The sequence below is a fragment of the Chelonus insularis genome, unplaced genomic scaffold (assembly GCF_013357705.1).
Source record: "Chelonus insularis isolate UGA/USDA-ARS -01 unplaced genomic scaffold, ASM1335770v1 contig_85_pilon, whole genome shotgun sequence".
Taxonomy (NCBI): Eukaryota; Metazoa; Arthropoda; class Insecta; order Hymenoptera; family Braconidae; genus Chelonus; species Chelonus insularis.
In genome coordinates this window covers 857,427-877,036 of record NW_023276773.1, presented here as the reverse complement: position 1 = coordinate 877,036, position 19,610 = coordinate 857,427, and the positions used below count along the sequence as shown (strand labels likewise).

The 19,610-nt window shown below is 33.6% G+C and overlaps 2 protein-coding genes across 2 annotated transcripts; both read left to right on the top strand.

Annotated features, from left to right (window-relative positions):
• Positions 1-248: 248 nt before the first annotated feature.
• LOC118071476 (uncharacterized) lies at positions 249-1,655 on the top strand. Its single transcript, NM_001409506.1, has 3 exons — positions 249-441; positions 755-880; positions 1,387-1,655. Exons 1-3 carry the CDS (start codon positions 430-432, stop codon positions 1,462-1,464), a joined length of 216 nt encoding a protein of 71 aa, NP_001396435.1. The 5' UTR covers positions 249-429; the 3' UTR covers positions 1,465-1,655.
• A 2,346-nt stretch (positions 1,656-4,001) lies between these two features.
• LOC118071456 (uncharacterized) lies at positions 4,002-7,375 on the top strand. The gene is made up of 8 exons (NM_001414595.1): positions 4,002-4,905; positions 5,134-5,392; positions 5,476-5,538; positions 5,611-5,814; positions 5,891-6,224; positions 6,301-6,445; positions 6,531-6,613; positions 6,690-7,375. The coding sequence occupies exons 1-8, from the start codon at positions 4,595-4,597 to the stop codon at positions 7,307-7,309; spliced, it is 2,019 nt and encodes a 672-aa protein (NP_001401524.1). The 5' UTR covers positions 4,002-4,594; the 3' UTR covers positions 7,310-7,375.
• Positions 7,376-19,610: the final 12,235 nt, after the last annotated feature.

The window sequence follows — 19,610 nt, the reverse complement described above, 5'->3', positions numbered from 1 at the left end:
AAGGTCAAATGCCTGAGGTTGCTTAATCCTGATGTTTTTTTTTAATTTCCTGATAAAAGCCTAACTAAGGTTTTAGTTTTTTTGGCTTCTTTATTTTTGTACTTTTAAGGATGGCCGAAAAGTAAATGTGAAGGGCATGATGTCATCCCGAGAGCTTTGCCCTTCAAGGAATGGACCTTTTTTAAGCTCGGCTCGGGCGTGTCCAGACTTTACTCGCCAATTAGGTTTGCCTGTTCCTACCTCTCAGGCGTGTGATTGGTACTGCATCAACAGCGATTATAAGTATATAACTATATAACTACATATACATATTCCTCTTTCATACCGCTTGCGATTTTATACTAAACACAGCTTCATTCAGTGTCGGTACATCAAGCCAATAGCGTGGTTGTACATTTAAGTATATCAAGTTTTTCAAAGAACCGAGATATGACTAAACCGGTAAGTGCATCAATATTTAAAGCAATACTTTTATAAATATTCAGTGTTAATTTACAGTAGCAATGTGTGTACTCACCTGTACGGTTTCCATCATATCAGACACTCGTGCCGCGCCGTCTGCAGTTCAATTAATCGGAAGCGTTAACGAACAAAAAACCGCACGATCTATTACCAGTTGGCCTATTTTTCAGAAGATGTGTATCTTCACATTTATTTCATCGAGGAGATTTAAATCTAATCTGTTAATTTTCATTTTTAGTCAATTTATCAAAATGTCATAGCGGTAACTACATTATTATTTCGCGTTTTTTAGGAGGAAGCGTGCGGATCCACTGGTCCCTCTATGACTAAAGAGGGCAATAATACAAGCAAGAAGAATTCTCATTGCAACGGATTGAACCCTCAAAATATGTTCCTGGCTACCAAATACCACAACAACGTAAGTTACCTTTTTTTTTTATTAAAGAAAGTGATTGATTTTCGGCAATGATTAGTGAGGTGTCAAAATTCTCGTATGCAGTTCTACTTACTTACAAAGACTTATCTTAAGAACAAAGAGGAGATTTGAACATGATTTGATAACCCCGTCAAACAACCTCATGTGATATATGTAATTTTCGGTGTCGACTTTGCTATAACCTTTATTAAACTAAATTAGTGATACCGTTATGAACGCTGATAACTATCACCGGTAAACATGAGGTAATAGATAATTTTTACGTGAAGAAATACCCATCTGTTATAACACCACTTGCCGAATGTCGATTTATTTTCATAGACAAAATTGTTTAGACAATCAATTCAGACATAGACCGCCAACGCAATCCTAAAATTCAACCTTTCACATTAGTGCTCATAGTTACAATCAGTCAAAAAAAATGAAAAGTCATAAAGAATCTTTCACTCTTTAGCAAAATGAAATTCTGACGGCAAATTTTGTTTCAGATGCCTGACACGGTTGTCATCCTACACTTCGATGATTTGCTGATGAGAGAATTATTTAGTCGGAAAAAAACAAAGTAACCACGAAGTAATAATTCAGCTAAGAATTAATAAATCTCGCCTACTTTCTAATTATTTTTTATGCTCTTAAAATTGGTAAGTATTACTATTTAAATTGGTTTCGGCCGAAAATCAAACGTTTAGATCTCTTTTTGAAAATACTCTTAAATTTTTGTAACTAATAATTAAAATGAATGTGCTATAAGTGTGTATGTGTGAAATTTTTCAAATTACCGTTGACATTCAACGTTAGAAATAAAGGAAAATAAAAAATAATGAAATATGTTCTAGTTTGATTGAAATATGATTTTTATCCTGTTTTCCCGAGACTCTTATTATCGTTGTTATATAAAAATAATATTCTCATCTATCCATAGTATTATTTGTGCCATTAGATATTTATGTACTGTCGTTATATTTTTATATACTAAAGGCTATAGAAGTGCTGCTCTTTAATTATACCTATTGACGGGAACTTAATAGGTCGAGTGTAGGCTAGTAATATGAATGTAATTTAAACGAAGTCATACGAAGTTTGGAATGAAACCTACTCTAGAAGGCCTCTCTATTACGCCTCTAATCGTCTGGTAAAAGTTCTCGTCTGTCGCTATAATAATCAGACACAATATTACATAGTGTCGCGTCATGTCTGCAAAGAGAAAGTATCAATCAAAAATCGTATGCACTTCGGAACTCAAGTGAGCTGACATTACCTCAACCTGGTGAAGTCAGCACAAGGCGTGCGATGCAAACTCGTTGATGGTTCTCGCGCACGTGCCGCATATCTCGTCTAATGCTGTCTGTCTGAGAAAGCGATACCTTATTTGAGTCACTATTATGATTAAGATTAATCCTTATATACAAAGAAATATCTATCTAACTTTATCCATTTTTCCTTGCCCATCATTTCTATTTTCACTCAGGTCGCTCACTCCGAATTTAATAACCCATTTACATTCACTCCAAATCCACAGGAGACTTTATTGGAACTACTGGTGGTTTCTGATTAGCTGTTTAAAGTCTTGTTCATGTCTAAAAATATTCCTGTTACATGTACTCTCGTGAGCTTTATTATATTATTTGTTAAAGAATCACAGAGCTAAGAGGCTAACCTTTCCAACGAATTTACTACACTTGATACTGAATAGAATAAAGCGAATCAATACTCGGTGTCTAGCGCAGAATTACGGTAGGTCAGGAATGCCGTGACTAAGTGTATTCTATATTTAGAACCATGCATCGGTAGGTTATTACGAATACCCTAAATTGGACCTAATTTAAATGCAGCTGATTATTGTGCATCTCAAACATATTATTTCTTAAACTTTGTCGGCAAATATAAAAAAAAACAGATTGGGGACAAGTTGGGAGATCAGTTTTGAAGTGATTTATCAATTTAAGAAAATAAAATAAAAAATCCGATGTGGTTTTAGATACAAAGTCACCTTCAAAATCAAACCAGAATTTGTGCTAATCGATTACCTTTTGATGAACTCTCATATTATATATGTAGACTAGACCAGGTTTTATTAATTCTTCTTCACTACATACTACATAAACAGATACTAATAAAATTGAGTTCTATCCCGATCGGTGAACTCAAGCAAAACTCATATTCATTCGATGGATAAATCCCGAATTTGTGAACCCATAAACATGTTATAAAATTCAATCAAAAAAGATTTTAGAAATATTCGGACGTCGGAATTCTAAAATAAACGTGTGAGAATGAAGCCGCACTCGCTCACGGGCTGAGCTATCGGATCACTAAATTCAAGGTTATTCACCATGTGAGTTCAGTTGCCTAGACGATCGTATCTCGACATATTTTGTAGTAATGCTGTCGGGACACTTGAGTAGTTATGAAGTTAGTCCTTGTTAACGCACATGCGCTAAAAATATGACAATGTAGGCAGATAATGGCTAAAACTAATACCCACGCACAACGTCACAAACGCAGATAAGAGGCCATTGGTAGAATAAATGTTAGAAAATAAAATTACAAAGCTTAAAAATAAATCATTGAAACAAACGAAAAACTTTAAATCAATCATCGCAGACGAATGTAAACTCGATAGGTTTTTGTACGTTAGCCAATGGCTATAAAAATAATGGGTACTTAATAAATCATGAACCTCATGAAACTGATGACTTGTTTCTTTTTTGGAAGAACCCAAACAAAAAAAACAACTTGGTAAAGTATTATACAACGACAAAGTTGTAAGCGACAGAACAGTCAACGTTACAGTTGATAAGAGTGACCTCGATAAATATTTTTCCTACAGTCAAGCACGAAACTTACGGTTATTTTCCTTAATCAATGAAATATTATACATTCAAAGCAACTCATTATAATGGACCCGATTTCTAAATAGAGGCCCGATCAGGGTTGGAGCGGCTCACTTGACGTCATGATAGAGCCGTCTCATGGCAAACTTGTAATTTCAATATTATTCTTGCTCGGGCCGAGTTCTTTTTTTTCCGAATCGCGCTTTAACAATACGATATAGCAACGGTGAGTGTGTGGAAATTGTGTAAATATTAGTAAATACTCGGTTGCCGAAAAGTGGAATTTTTATGAGCATGGTTAAAGCCTAAGTGTAAGCTAATATTAGAAATGCCTTCATCCGTACTCGCATACAAATGATATGTAACCTGGCAATCAATTTTAGGAAGGTACTTTAAACTTAAAGTCTATCTTCTCAGACAAATGCCCATTTCATGGAAACAAATATCTAACATACCTCAACAAGTAGTTATTAAAATTAATGTAATGTTCGATAGAGTTGTAACCGACTGAGCGGTCACCGTTAAAGTTGATAAGGATAACCTTGATAACCTATTATTCTCCTTATTCGATTAAACATAATGAAGTACCGAACGGTCTATTGATATGGCCGATTTCAACACAGAGGCCCGAATTGTGGCTCATTCGGCGCGCTTGGTGTTATGATAAAGACGTCTCGTGACAAACTAGTAATTCGATTATTTTTCTCGCGCAATTTCAATGCTGTTTTTATTTGTGTAAAAATCAGTGAATAAGTTTAAATTACGGTGAGTGTGTGTAGTTCATACATATGTTGATGAATACCTAATAGGTATAGTGTGATATAGTGATAAGCATAGATTGACGTTGAGTGTCTATTTGTAGATGCAAGAGTTACCGGGTCAGCGTGAAGGTACTAAGAAATATTTCCATAATGGATACTTCTATCATTTGGATCCACGTTCGGCTGATATTGGAAATGCCTTTATCTGTAGCTATCGCTACCGTCAATGGCAATGCCTAGTGACCGCTCAGAAGAATTATAACGGGGACATCAATGTGAAAGGAGAACATGGTCATACTCCAACTTCTCTTCAAGAGTATCAGCGGTTTGAGGAATTTAAAAGTAAGCTCAAAGAACAAGCACGTAAAAGTACCGATCCACCTAGTACTATCGTCCAGAAACTTAAAATCGAGTAAGTACTTTACTTTACTAATAACATTTGAGATGTTACTGTAGTATCAGTATATATATATATTTATTTTGTATGTCATATCGAAATTAAACTGTGGATGGTTTTTAAAAATGAGGACATGATTTTACTATAATTTACATAGTTTCAAAGGAAAAAAAAGAACAAGAAACATATCAATAGTAATTTTCGTACTAATTTCAGAAAATAAAATTGACAAACGCTTTTCAGGTATTCGGATGTGGCTCACCTTATCCTACAAAGTAGTGCAAAAATTTACATTATAAGGGAAAGAAATAAATTTCGCCCTAAGCTGCCTGAAAGATTGAGCGATTTGGGAAGTTTGCTTGTAGGGTATGAACCAGCTCAAGCAATTTACCAAGGACAGGTGACAATATCTGAAACCAGCAGTGCAGTCATCTTTGCGAGTAATGCTATGCTGGAACGCTTAAATGATTGTCTAGAGATTTATGTGGATGGTACTTTTAAGGTATAACTTATATGTTCAAAAATATTTACAATATTCAATATATACTTATTCTCTTGAGTAAATTCCATCTTACTTTTTTTCAGTGTGTACCGAGAGCCATAGGAGCCAAACAGCTGCTTATTTTGCATATGAGGAAAATGGACGTGGTATGTAACTAAAATACTTTTTCCTTGTATAGTACAATGGCATATTTTACATAAATTTCCATTCTTCTACAGGGTATTGCTAGTGTCTTTGTACTCTGTTCGGGTCAAACCGCTGAATTGTACACAGGCATTTGGAATTTCTTGCTTGGGCGGGCTCCCAGACTCAGAGAGAACTTAAAGACTGTTATGATGGATTTCGAAAGAGCTCTTATTAAGTCTGTAAAAGAAACCATGCCATGGGTCACGATCAGAGGTTGCTGGTTCCATTTTACTAAAGTAAGTATTAATACAAACCGAGAATGTTATGTAAAAACTAAAAAAATTTTATTTACATGCGTTTTTTTACTTTCAGGCAATCTCCCTTCATTGGCAAGACTTAGGCCTGAAAAGCGTTTCTTCTCCCCTCGTACAAGATATTCTATCTCTAGCGTGGGTTCTTCCTCTGCTCCCAAAAGAAGATTTCCCGGAAGCCATCGAATTCTATAGAAAGAAAGCCAATCAAGTTGATCCTGAGTACCAAGACAATGTTAATAAATTCATTAACTACTTAGAAAATCAATGGTTACGCATAGCCGAAGTTGTGTCTGTATGGAGGTCACCGAAACGAACTAATAATATTTGCGAGTCGTTTCATAGATGGCTCCCACAACGCCTAGGCGTTCACCCCAATTTGTTTGCTTTTATTGGTAAGTTGTTTATGTGAATGTAAAATCACACTTATGTTGTGGAACTTGAGTTTAATGAATAATTTTTACTTTTCAGGAAAATTGGCAACCATAATTACCGAGATAGAGGGTAACTGGCAAGACCTTGAGCGCGATGGGAATGCATTTGGAAAGAAGTGCCGTAAAAAGTCTGCTATCGATTCCTACATAAATTATCATCAGATAGCGTTGTTTAATAGAAAGTGAGAAGAACTGAGTATTGCTATTATTAAGTCACTTTTATGATCTAATGAGATATAAACTAATGACTATTTCTCGTCTTTTCAGAATCGATGTTGGTGAATTTCTTATGAAAATGAAGACCCAAAGTGTGAAAAATCTTATCACGTTCAAGCTGTACTCACCGCATAGTAAGTATACATCTTTGTATTTTAAGGCTGGTCAATACGAGACAACACTGTTTATAACATTCATTGTACATTTCAGATGTCAAAAATCTCAGTCCAAAAGATATATGTGATCCTGAGGAGCTGGTAAATTTACTGGAGTATTCGCAAATTATCGAATATACGAATAGTGCCTCTGCGAAGTCATCGGAAGTTACTCAAGAAAGTAACCCTGTGATAATGCAAGTACAAGAGATCACACAGGAGCAGAAAATTATAAAAGAGCAAGAGATGAAAGATAATACAATGACTGTATTAGAAGAAAACATCTCCACCATACAAAAAAAAGTACGACGAAAAAAGACAGTTTGTCTATGTTGTACTTCTAAAGCTCCTTCTAAAGTAACCCCAAAAGAGAAGAAGAATAAGAAGAAGTTATGTCGCAAATTGTTTACAGAAGACGAGCCTCGAAATAAACTACACCCATCCTTGAGAAAAGTTCTGGAGAAAGCTAAGAAGAAGAAAAGATCGCGTAACCAGGAAATTACAGAAGATGAGTCTCGCTACAAATTATCTCCATCCTTGAAAAGAGCTCTGGAGAAAGCTGAGAAGGAGAAAAGATCGCGTAACCAGGAAGTTACAGAAGATGAGCCTCGCTACAAATTATCTCCATCATTCAAAGCTTTTCTAAAAAAAAACATGACCATGACATGTGTCTAAACGATAGTATTTAGTTTTAGGATTTTACTATAAGTTTGTTAACACCAAAGTTTTCAACGATAGAGATGTAAACGATTGAGCTATGCTTGATAGAGTTGTAACGGATAACGTTTGTTATTTCTCTAAAGATAAAATTTATACTTTGTCAGTTACAACTCTATCAGGCACAGCTCAATCGTTTACATCTCTATCAGAACAATTCTATCATTTAAATCTTTTATATTTACTTAATTTTATATTTAAAAAAAAAAACATGTTAAGTGTGCTGTTTTATGATAAGGATTCTACTTCTATTTTTTTTCTTTTTAATTAATAAAAATCAATCTGAATTTAGTTGTTTTATTATAATTAGTTTGAGGACAAAGACTCTTTAAGTGATCTAAACGTCGTTTGATTCTATGTGCTTAGGATAAGTACGTAGACATATATACTTCCCGGGTTTCCCGGGAATATAAACTGAAACATTGGTTGAGCACCTACCGGCCGCGTCTCCAAGTGGCGGATAGGAGCATTGTTCGGGTAATACCGAATAGAGGCCTTGGGGAACACGAGGCGTACCGAGAACCACATAAAAGTAGGTAAGTACTTTTTTCCTCAGCCCAGAATATAGGCACGATTACTCTAAAAATACCGACTACTATGTTTATCCCGTTCCTACGGTTTTAATTATAGTAATGGTAATGAAATTACCAATTATTACATATGAACACAGCAAACAACTCAATGTTCCGTAGTGATAATGACATAATAAATGATTGAAAACATAAATGCCTAAAGAAGACAACTCTATAGTACGCTCTTTTATAAACACGTTTCGTGATCACCGGAGATAAGTAACTGAAATTTATAGCTTTTGTTCATTCAAACAAGAAGACATTAGTTCGGGTCAAAATTACAATCGGTCTTTATTTGATATATTTTACGAACCACGTCATCTCCTGCGGTTAATACAACAAGGCATTGTTCCCATAACGACATTTCAGGGAACAAATAAAATATTATGACATTCTCTATGTATAGTTATTGTATATGTTATCCTGTTTATGAACGTCTATGCCGACTATTATAGCGTTAGGTATAAAAACATGGAATAGAGGCCGCGTACGGAGCCCTGTACTAAAGATTGGCGAAAGATTGAAAACCAAGCTTCCGAATGTTAGTGTAGAATTAGCATATATTTTATGCTAAACAAATTGTCATTTAATGATAAACAAAACCGAAATAGTAATAGCTTTTTAAATTTGAATAAAAAATAACGACGTCAGCTTGACACGCCATGGGTAGCAGGTTCAATTCCCAGCTGAGACAAATCATCTATATGGTTTTTCTTCTGACCACTGTGAAGAGAAGGGGCCTTTTCGGAAGACCGGCCGTATTAACACAGATTTCCTGTAGTTTCTCTGTGCCTAGATGGCGTTGTACAATAAGTCTTAGTTAATAAGAATGTACCTTCCTTAAAGAAAATCTAATCTAATCGATGATCAATAATAATAAAGCACCAGAAGCTTGAAAGAATCTGATAAGATTTCGTGATTCTGCTATGCAGAAATTCAAAATCTATAGAATTATATATTGACTCAGAACACCTGAAAGAATTATTTTTTTTACTGATCAAAATAACATTTCGAATTAATCTAAATGATGCTAGATAACAAGTTACAAATTTTTTACAAGGTTTAAAATACTTTCTAAATTTTCAGCTATGCCGATGAAAATTTAATTATCAAAAAGTTTCTGAAAAAAAATAGTAAAAAATTTTGACTTAAAAGATTATTTAGGATTTTTTTTTTTTCATTTGGCTAAAACTTAACAATTCCCTGTTTTTTAAGAGCTGAATGGTGCATTATCTTAATATTTTATATTATTATTAAACTCTTCCCATGTAAAACTAATAGAATCATTTATTTAATAGCAAATTTTTGTAAGATCTCCATTAGCACTTGATATTGTTACCATTGACTTATCAATGCATCATAAACTTAATCCAACAGATTCCTTTGGCAAATCTTCCTAATTACATTCTAATCACAAAGAGCAATTGCCAACAAAAAAATGTTTCAATTAGTTGAGATAAAGAGGAAATAATAATTATTTTGATTATCATTTAAATACTTCACAGAAGTAGATAATGATTCGAGAAAAATATTTGTTAAGACTTTTAAGAGAGTAGTCTTGCTTTTGTTTGAGTTAAGGGCTATGAAAGTAACTACTTTTATATTTTTTCAAATGTTTCTTTGCCGAATCTATATCCATTGCCGAGACTTGCTGACGAATAGTGTTCAGTCTACAAACTGACAGATTTTATAACTTGACTAGACTTATGAGAGGCCTTGAGTTTTTTCTTGCGTTTATCGAAGTGTATTTTAATCAAAGCAGTAAGCGGATCAGAAAATTTTAAGAGTATTCCAACAATATTTTAAAGAAGATATACACAAATATCAACACCGGTAATAACTCTTATGTTCTGCTGTTTAATAAACCAATGAAAAACTTTTGGAATTTTTTACGAGCCATCTGATTGCTATTTAAATTGATGTCTTGCGAACAACTACTGAATTGGAATCATCTTAATATTTAATTCTTATAGCTAATATAATACTCCATTATACGAACGATCAAATTTCTACTGAAACTCGTAATACATAAGCATGCTGTAACTATTCATATAATCCGAACTGCATGAATTCAGAGTAACGACCGCATTGTGTTTTAATAAAGTTCAAGTAACTTGCATGAACTTAAAGCTGTGAAAACAAACCTTGCGGTATCGTGAAGATTTTGCCGAGAAAAATTGTCTTCTCTTTATTAATCACTCAAGGACATGAATAATAATCAGTCTTAACATTATTTGTCGTATGTAAATCTTATTTTAAAGTACATCTCAAGAACATTAATAAAAAATTTCTATAGCATTAGGGGATGAGGAATTGTACAGATCTTCAAAAGCAACGGTCATTGACCTCTGGGAATCTTCTACAAGAAATAACACAGTCACTGCTGAAATGTCTGTCAAATACATGGACATTATCACGTTCTATGTGCCGTGTAGACTAAAAACTGATTACTAAGAACGTTTTAGAAAACAATTTAGTTTTGAATACTAGTCACGTACGTGTCGTATCCACCAAGTATTTCACACCGGAGCGATGCTGTATTGAAAAGAAACATTTATTGCAAATAGGAATTTTTGTAAAATCAGTAATGGATATTTAATTTGACCTGTGGTTTTTTTATCTACTACCTACCGTAAAAATTGGTACAAATTGGAAAAAAAAATAGCCGAAAAATTAAATTTAATTTGTTTTGTTGGTATATTTCAAAAAAAAATCTCAGTTCTGATTTAAACAGTTAAATTTATCCGTGTTTTTATATCCTGCAATAGTGAGGCTATTATGTTAACAGATCAGATATCAAAGTCCTTGCAATAAAAATCCTTATTATATTTTATACTCCATCGGCGAATTGCTAGTTTTAGTGTCGTGCATTGCCCTCTTCTCTACCATAAAACGTTGACTTATACAAGATATTCATCAAAGTGCATTTTCCTTTTTCGGCCATTTCATGAAACGTTTACATCCACTTAGATGCTTCTGTACTCATCATGCAAAGATCCGCATTTATATGCTAATTTATACCTTGCTGATGCATGAGAAATATCTTTTGTTAAAACAAGATTGCAAAATGCGGTATATTCAGTAAAATATACGACTTGAGGAGATTGATTCATTATTGAAATTAAAACTACTCTTCATAAACTACAATCTAATGTCTTGCAATTCCCATAGCTTATGTTGACGAAAACTTGGTCTAGTTAAATGGTGAAAGAAAAAGAAAAACTTAATAGAAAATCCTGTTTTATGAAGCCTCTTTACTCCAACAATATCGTTAAGTATGTAAACACTAGAAGCCACTGAAATAAATTAGAAGAAAGTAGTTTCTGTCTTTACAATTTGGAGTTTTATTTAGAACTAAAATTGCAACATTTTCAAGTCGTTCCGAATTAGTATAAACATTTGCACAACATGGGCAGTGTGAGAAATAATGGCTACCACTCCGATCCTTGTTCATCGGATGCACCAATGATGCTCCGGAAGTCACTCAATAGTTTTATTTTCTGCTGCACTCGGTGTCAATGAATTTTGATAAGATATTCAGAAATATTTATTGCAAAGCCACTAAAGAATGTGTCTCTGAGAATTCAAATTTCACATCACCAATATTATATTAGCATAAGTTTTCATAAAATGAGTGAAGATAACACAAACATACCAATTCATGTGTCGAGCACCTTTTCACCGAAAATGCTTCGGTAAATTAAATTACCCTTATCCACTGTGAAACGCTGTAAAATAGTTTTCTCGTTGCTACACTGAAATTACCTTTATGCGCAGTAAGATGCGCAAAGGGAAGAGCATAAAAACACTGACACTTTGTCGACACTAGTGCAGTGCAAACTTTCAGGAGTTACGTCCAGTCGTCTGAAAGTCAGTTAAAATAAGTACGATGGATTCACTTAACACCCGCGAGTATCGGACGAAAATTGCAAGAAAAATTATCAAAATAAAACAGGAGCTTGACGAGATTGATGCACAATCAGCAGATAAATGGAAAGAACATCCGATCCGTGTTAATCACCGTATTATTAAACTTCAGGCTGATAAAGAAAGACTTCGAGCAGAATTGAGATTTATGTGTCGTAAAATTGTGACGCTAAGTGATGAAATTATTGAGGCTCTGAGGACCGATTAAAATTATAAGGTACTTTTTAAAATGTTTTTTTTAAGTTTCAGAAGCTGAAGAATTTTTTTCAAAGTCTTTTTTATATTAAGGACACCAACTGGCAAAGAGAATTTTGGAAACACAAATGTGTGGCCGAATTTATAGCAACATAACATCTTGAATTTGCCTTCTTCTAATTAGGTATTATTTAAGAATGGCGCGAGTTAAAAGTTGTTGCCGAAGTTTGGAGCATGCGCAGTTCGCACGAACAGAAAATTGCCAAAACCTGTTGAATTTCGGCTGTTGAACCTTGCGATTTATTTCTCTTGTACTGACATTGTTGAACTATATAAACATTTGGAGCATTTGGTAGCAATAAACTGAAATCCTCTTAAGGATCTCTACTAGATCAATTTTCCACGGTTCAATTCAAGTATTTATGTCCATACGAATAAACCTGAGTAGGCTTTGATTTAAGGATAGTTAAGAGACATCTGATTTTCTTCAAGGTTATTAATATATTCGAAAAATAGTTATGATAATATTTTATGAATATTTTTCAGACCATCTTATACATGTTTGATGTATTGTCATTCACTTAGGGTCACGCTGTGATGAACACATCGTAAATATTGTGTAAATCAAAATTGAAATTCATTATCCATGAATTTCAGAGACCGATTTATTGTACCGGCACCATTATTCCTCACACCTGTTAATTCACAAGATATTTTCGTCTATATTTTAAGGACAAAAGGGACAACAGGTACAAAGGAGTTGTTATGAATAAACGTAGCTGTTGTGGGGACAGTTTTAATAGTGGTCATCAATAAGATGGCTGCTATAAGAAAATCATAATTTAAAACATAAGTAAAAATTGCTAGACCAGTACAGAAAATTTATATACGGAGTACATTTAATGCTTTTTGCTTATTCAGACGATGCTGACCGGAGGCAAAAAATACTTAATAAAAAGTGAAAATAAATTACTGAATGTAACTCATGTGTATTTTATTTTGTTTCAGATCTGATGTCCAGCTGCATCTCATTTGTAAATAATATCTAATATTATTCACTCCCACCGAACTTTTTCACTAATATTTGTATAATTCTTATCTCATTAAATGGAATTAATGGCAATATTTCAATAAATTCATAATTTAAGAAATTGGTTTCATTTCCTGTACCATTTCTTTAGGAGGCACACTGAGGCATGCAAATTGGACCGAAAAAGAGCATCATTAGGCTCATGGGTAATGGCTGGATGATAACATCATATAATGGCTCACGCTAGCCCAATCAAAGTCCCATTGTCAATTCTTATAATGTTTTTCATGTCAGAGGCTTCCTGTTGGGAAGATGATTGATCGTGATTTCTTAATGATATGGACCGGAAGAGTTTGAGTAGTATTATAGGTATTCCCAACCTAACCCTGATGAATTTATTTTTAGAATGAAATAAGGTTTTCCCAATTCCTTATTACCCAACAATTTCTCAATTACAACCTTATAAACTTAACTGAAATGATATTACAGTTAGTCATTAATTGGGAAATGTTCAACAAGTCCGTATTATGTTTACAAAGTTGAGCTTGACTACTTTTCCTCCCTCTTATTACATGGGCTTCATTAATTGCTTAAAGAACAAAAGTTGTTTGGATGAATCAAAAATAGATTTGTGATAATATAAAATATTTTCATTCGATGTAGTATTTTCTTCAAATCCCAATAACATATTATATTAAAAATATCAGTGCTCTGCAGTGGTGAATTGGATCAGACTTGGATCAAGCTTGGTGTGACAAGCATTGAGATTCAAGATTTGACCATGGCTTGGCTTATTAAAACGTTCAATATGGAACCAATGCATAAATCAATGAAGAAAATGAAAAAAAAAACAATATTGACTCAATATTGGTTGAAATTTATTGAGTATTTTTCCAGAAAAATCAATGAAATTATTCAAAAACATGTATTAATACACAATAAATGTTACATTAAAAGAAGTTTAGAGCTTGAAGTGACATAACTTCACAAACTTTTTGTAATTGTTTTTATCATATATAAAGAAATATTACAAAAACTGATTGAAAGATAAAAAATTAGAAAATAAATCTTCTTTTATCAAATTATGAAGATTTTTTTTTCGGGATTGGGTCAGAATTATTTTTAGATATTGTCCCAATTAATTGAAATGATATTGGAACGTGGTTATCCTCCATGGTTGGAACAATGTTCGACCATACTTACTTCCAATATTGTCCCAACTTTCTTCAGCTTTGGGACAAGCTTGGCTTAAGGCTTAACCAATTATATTTTCTTACCTGGGATTTAAGCAATCCAAATTATTTATAAGTGAGATTTAAAGTAAATAATGATTAGTATTAATCTTTTAGAAAATAATGTATATGGACCTGTTCATATCAATACCATCGTAATAATCTTTTAATTCAATTTTAATTGGACGGACAGCCGAGTGGGTAAAGACACTGGTCTAAGATGCGCGCAAGCTAGCGATCGTAGATTCGAATCTAAAATATTTTTAATTGTTTACAACAAATTCAATTCTTAAAAACAATTCACATCAATGAAAAACATCCTATAATCTTCTTTAAATCTTTTTCGGTTTGTTCGTGAAGTTTAATTGCAATTGGATTAGCTGTTTCGAAGATCAGCACGGACAGACAGACATCAGAAATTTATATAGTAGTAGAGACATCTACTTTCAAGTGTGTTTTAGAGAGATAATTAATTTGAACTATACGATGGATATGTTGCTTCTTAAGCATATTTCTAGAAAAGTATACATAGCGAATTGTTTAAGGTCGGAATTATTAAATTAACAGACTCGTGCATAAAACAGAAGGGTCTAAGTAGGCTTCTCTTATTTGGTCCCAATACGGACAAGCTTTACATTCCCAACGTAGGCTTAATGTGGTATCCGATTTGGCGCCTAACTTGAATTTAGGATATTCGAATTGGATACGAACTCTTATATTGCAATCCTCCAAGCAGCAAAGCAACCAGTAACATCACGATTCGGCAGTGCAGCCGGCAAGACTGCCTCTAAAACTCCGAGCTAGCAACCTAATTTGAAATTCGGCACCGAATGCAAAGGCCTTTGCTCTCATTATGTAAAACCGCTCGAATAAAACGTCCGTCCGGAGGGCACTTAAAAGTGTGTCTAGACTCTTCTTTAACAATTGATATGTCGACAGGCACAGCATAGAATAAAGATGTTAAGGTTATCTTTTACATTGGTAAGAGAACGCAAAGACTAATACTGTAATTGAATTACTCCTTTTATTTTATTTCAACATGACTTATACACCCTAATGGAATCACATCTTTGATGTAAATTTTTTTAAGTAACAAATCTTAATACAAAACAAAAAACAATTCGTTCATTCTGAGCCACTTGAGCTACAAATAAGTCCTTCCGAAGACCTTTATTCTTTCAACTCATGTACATTGCTGATAAACATTTAATCAGCAAAATGTATGATATCTACAAAACATCAAGACTGATGTATCCACGACATATCAAGAAATACGATTATATCCGTGCGCCAAGCATAAATTGCCGCCTTTTAGCCTGACGAGACATTACCGTGTCTCTATACTGTAACTGTTGCTTACTTACGGTTTAAGAGCTGTTTTTGATGAAACCCTAACATTCAGAACACGTTATAGACAAGTTTACAGAAGCTTTTAATCAGGATTTCGCAGTCTGTTTGCTGATAAAACTAACAACAGCTTGAAATAAGTGTAAATAAAGTACACTTGCCCAATTAAACCTCAGAAACTTGGAACAAGCTAACATACTATTAGGACGTCTGAACATAGACTTCAAATTACGAGATTGGTCCCAGATTTTGTAAAGCCAATCAACTATTAAGTCGCTTGTTTACTACAACATATCGCTGACTTTCATGTGTGTTCTTTAAGTATAATAATCCAATTATGGTATATTATTATTATTCACCCAAGTGCAATACTGAATGAACTTGTTAGCTAGGCTCGATTGTCATTTCGGGATTAATGGACTTGAAAGTCACCGAAGATCAAATGGGAATTTTTCTAAATATGAAAGGATTAGAAAACTATCTGATGAATATCTAAAAGAAATCTTTCAGCTGCATTTGCTAATTAAGTTATTTACTAAATTTAATTAAATTCAAGGCCTCAAGAGCTCCCTAGGGGCGGCAGAGCTCTCGTCGGACCATGATAAGTATGGATACTTTTAGGAAAGTAGTAATTAAAGTATTGCGATAGCTTAAGTGGTAAAGCACCTAACACACAAACTTGGGGGATCCAGGTTCAAGTCTTGGTCGCAACACCTTTTTCCGGAAAAAAACGTGCCCATACGAAACTGTGTGGACAGAGCGGGACAGAGGAAGGGTATTTGGATAATTACCCATCATCTATCCACATTTCAATAAGCTCCGGTCCTTTGACAGTATCAGTTCATTTGACGTAATTTATAGGATTGGTTTTCAATCGAGCACAGCTGGTTCACTTTTGGAAACAATTTTCGTGTCGGCATTTTCAATCTCTACTGTTAGCATCTAGACAATATAAATTATTCAAAATAGAAAGGAAAAGTTTTGACACATTGTTGACCATCTATCATTCTTTGGCTGATCCCGAAAATAAAATATCAGTGCTCTGCAGTAGTCTGAGTGCGACCCGAAAGGTCCATGCCTAACTTTTCAATGAGAAAAATGATGAGTTCTAGCTAGTGTACCTTTTTTTTCAGTTTTTTGATTCTGCTGGAAACCTAATCAGTTCTAAGTCGTGTAATTACCTGTTGGATGCAATTAGTCCTACGTCGATTTCATTTTTGTTTCTCGAAATAATCGAGACGGAAACTAATTTCGAACGCACGTACAAACATATCCTCATCCGTACATACTTACACACACACAGATGTCCACTGGAAACTGTCGTCGTCGACTCTAGGGAATTCGCAGAATCGGATCCATTACTAAAACTCTTCACTGAAAAGTTCATAATTAAATTGTTCGAATTCGTCTGTTACTACAGCCAGTTTGGAGCAACAAACCAAATAGAGTAGTGCGATGACTTTTTCTAAATTGAATTCAAGAAACTCGGTTATAAGTCCAAACTAACTGGGTTACGAATAAAATATATTAATCATACTCTCCATATTTCATCCACTTTAGTGTAAAAAAAATATTACAGGTACATAAAAATTTTATTTACATTTTCTATCCATTACGTTGATAGACTGTCCTCTCTACATAGCATGCTGCTCACTTTATGCCCCTACGTCTGATGTACTTATTTTATCATTGAAATACCATCTTTTTATTATTACTAGAATTTTATTAGCACTAATGTTTTTCTATAAAACGCTATGGTATCGTACGTATTTTATGCAATAATAGCAATAAAGTCTCTTTAATGACTTTAGTTTTAAAATTAATTACTTCTAATAAAAGTGACCACCCGCATATCTTCACCCACCTATAAATTCCTGAACCCACACGTGCGCTAAATTGCTTAAAAATTAACACTAATGATTCTGAAGGACATAAAACATCTACCTTGGTCGTAAGTTTTAGTTCCACTTATTAAATTAATTATCCCTGGAAAGTTATGAGCATAAACAGATTTATTGTTATTAACTGGGATTCTTAACTCTAAGAATACCGTATTTCACATCAACTCTATCATTTTTATACTTTAGGGAATTTCGATGTCTACAAGGTGATATAAATAAAGAATTCGAGTCAATTTCAGTCAATTTTTATTGTCTCAAAATACAAACCGTTATGATAGGTATTTCCAAGAAGTGAAACAGTTCTTTATTGGAAGAGTAGTCTACAAATGCTTTTGCCTGTAATGTTTACCACCTTATTAAATGTAAACCTTCAATTTAGCTTTAATTGATGGCTATGGTCCGCTTAATTTCCAAGACGTCTGATGTGATATAACACAAGAGGGTGAATTCAGATTCGGGCAATGGAATGAGGGCAAGGTCTCTACAGGTTGTTGACCGCAGGAAAACGGAGAGGAAAGTAGGTCAAGATCAATACGAAAATACTCTAATATGAAGGCCTATAATAGCACATAATCAGGCCTAAAAGTACTTCATAGCTGCTTGAGGTAGTTTTGAACTTTTGATCGTTTACTTTGTTCACAAGTTATCGAAGTGAATAATCGGCTGTCTTCGTAGACTAATTTATTATCTACTTACACTCTTGTTAATTAATTTAATTAAACTCTAGGGTTTTAACTTTAGGTCCTGTATTTAGGAGTGGTCAATTTGCTACTTAAAAGATGGAAAATTCGCACGAGATTTATTTTATGATGTTACAATAGAGTCATTCAACCAAAGATGAGTAAACTCCGTAAAAAGCTCGAATAAACCCCGAAAATGCAAGAGCATAAAAATCAACGTAAAAAGTCCAAGTTAGCAAACAATTTCTTTTTAATATTGCAAACAAAATCTCCAGTTCTCTAAACGTAGATAAGGTAGGATAAATTTTGCTTTGATTTCAGTGAAAGAAAATTTATTGGAAATAAACAATGTTACACATGATGTCTTATTGAAACATCCTGAGACAGAGGTCAGCCTTAGGGTCCTTAGTTTCAAACGGTTGTTTTTACTGTCTTCCGAATAAATCCCTCTTGGACAGGTTACTTTTAATGCCTGGTCTCGGACATTTCAGTTATTACGACAGCTATGTAAGCCTTATAGTCCGAGAAAACACTGTGAACATTTGCCGAATTTAAAATTCTAAGCCTTATCTACAGATGTCTTTTACAATTGCCGAAAATGCTACTTTTATTTCCCTCTGAATCATATTATATTAGAATGTATCACAATAGTCACAGACGCATTAAACTTTAAACTAGAAGATTTCGAAACTACGTGAAACATTTAATTAAAAGCGCATTTGAGATAAAATGACTTAATAGATGCTCAACATTAGAAACAAGTTATTTGTTGCGTTTTACAAGATTTTGTTGACAAGAATCAGTCAACCATTGATTCGAGTGTTTTCAAAAAGCTTCGTCAACTAAATCACCGTTAATTAGATTGCAAATCTTTAAGCGTGAAATTCGGCAATTTCGATAGAGCCGAAAATGTATTGTTATGAAGAATTTAGAACTGTAACAATCTTTGGTGTCAAAATGATTGCTTATGTTATGAATTATTTATGTTAATTTCTCCAACGTCAACACGCCATTCAATCAATCATCACTTATTACCTAACTTTAAATTCTCTAATTTTAGTTCACAATAGATAATAATTATTAAAATGCAAATCAGCTCCCACTCGAAGGAATGATAATTTAAACGTTAAAAGAGATAATGAAGGAACTTGTTAATGAACAACAAGAATTGCTTCTTTAATTCTTAAAACAATGAGTTTAAAATTATTACAGCATGTAATCTCCTGGATTTTTCGGCTCATTATTTTCTTGTTGTGGATGAATAGTCTTGGAGCTCGGTGTATGAAAATATGGACTTAGACGCCGTGTTCAGGAACAAATATTGTAATAAGATTTTTCATAATAAAATCTTATAATTCTCAATTTTCCAGCTTCT

Coding starts and splice junctions, on each gene's coding strand:
- LOC118071456 (NM_001414595.1), top strand. CDS start 4,595: ATGCAAGAGTTACCGGGTCAGCGTGAAGGTACTAAGAAATATTTCCAT. Junction 5,815..5,890: donor GCTGGTTCCATTTTACTAAA/GTAAGTATTAAT, acceptor TTTTACTTTCAG/GCAATCTCCCTTCATTGGCA. Junction 6,225..6,300: donor CAATTTGTTTGCTTTTATTG/GTAAGTTGTTTA, acceptor TTTACTTTTCAG/GAAAATTGGCAACCATAATT.
- LOC118071476 (NM_001409506.1), top strand. Junction 881..1,386: donor CTACCAAATACCACAACAAC/GTAAGTTACCTT, acceptor ATTTTGTTTCAG/ATGCCTGACACGGTTGTCAT.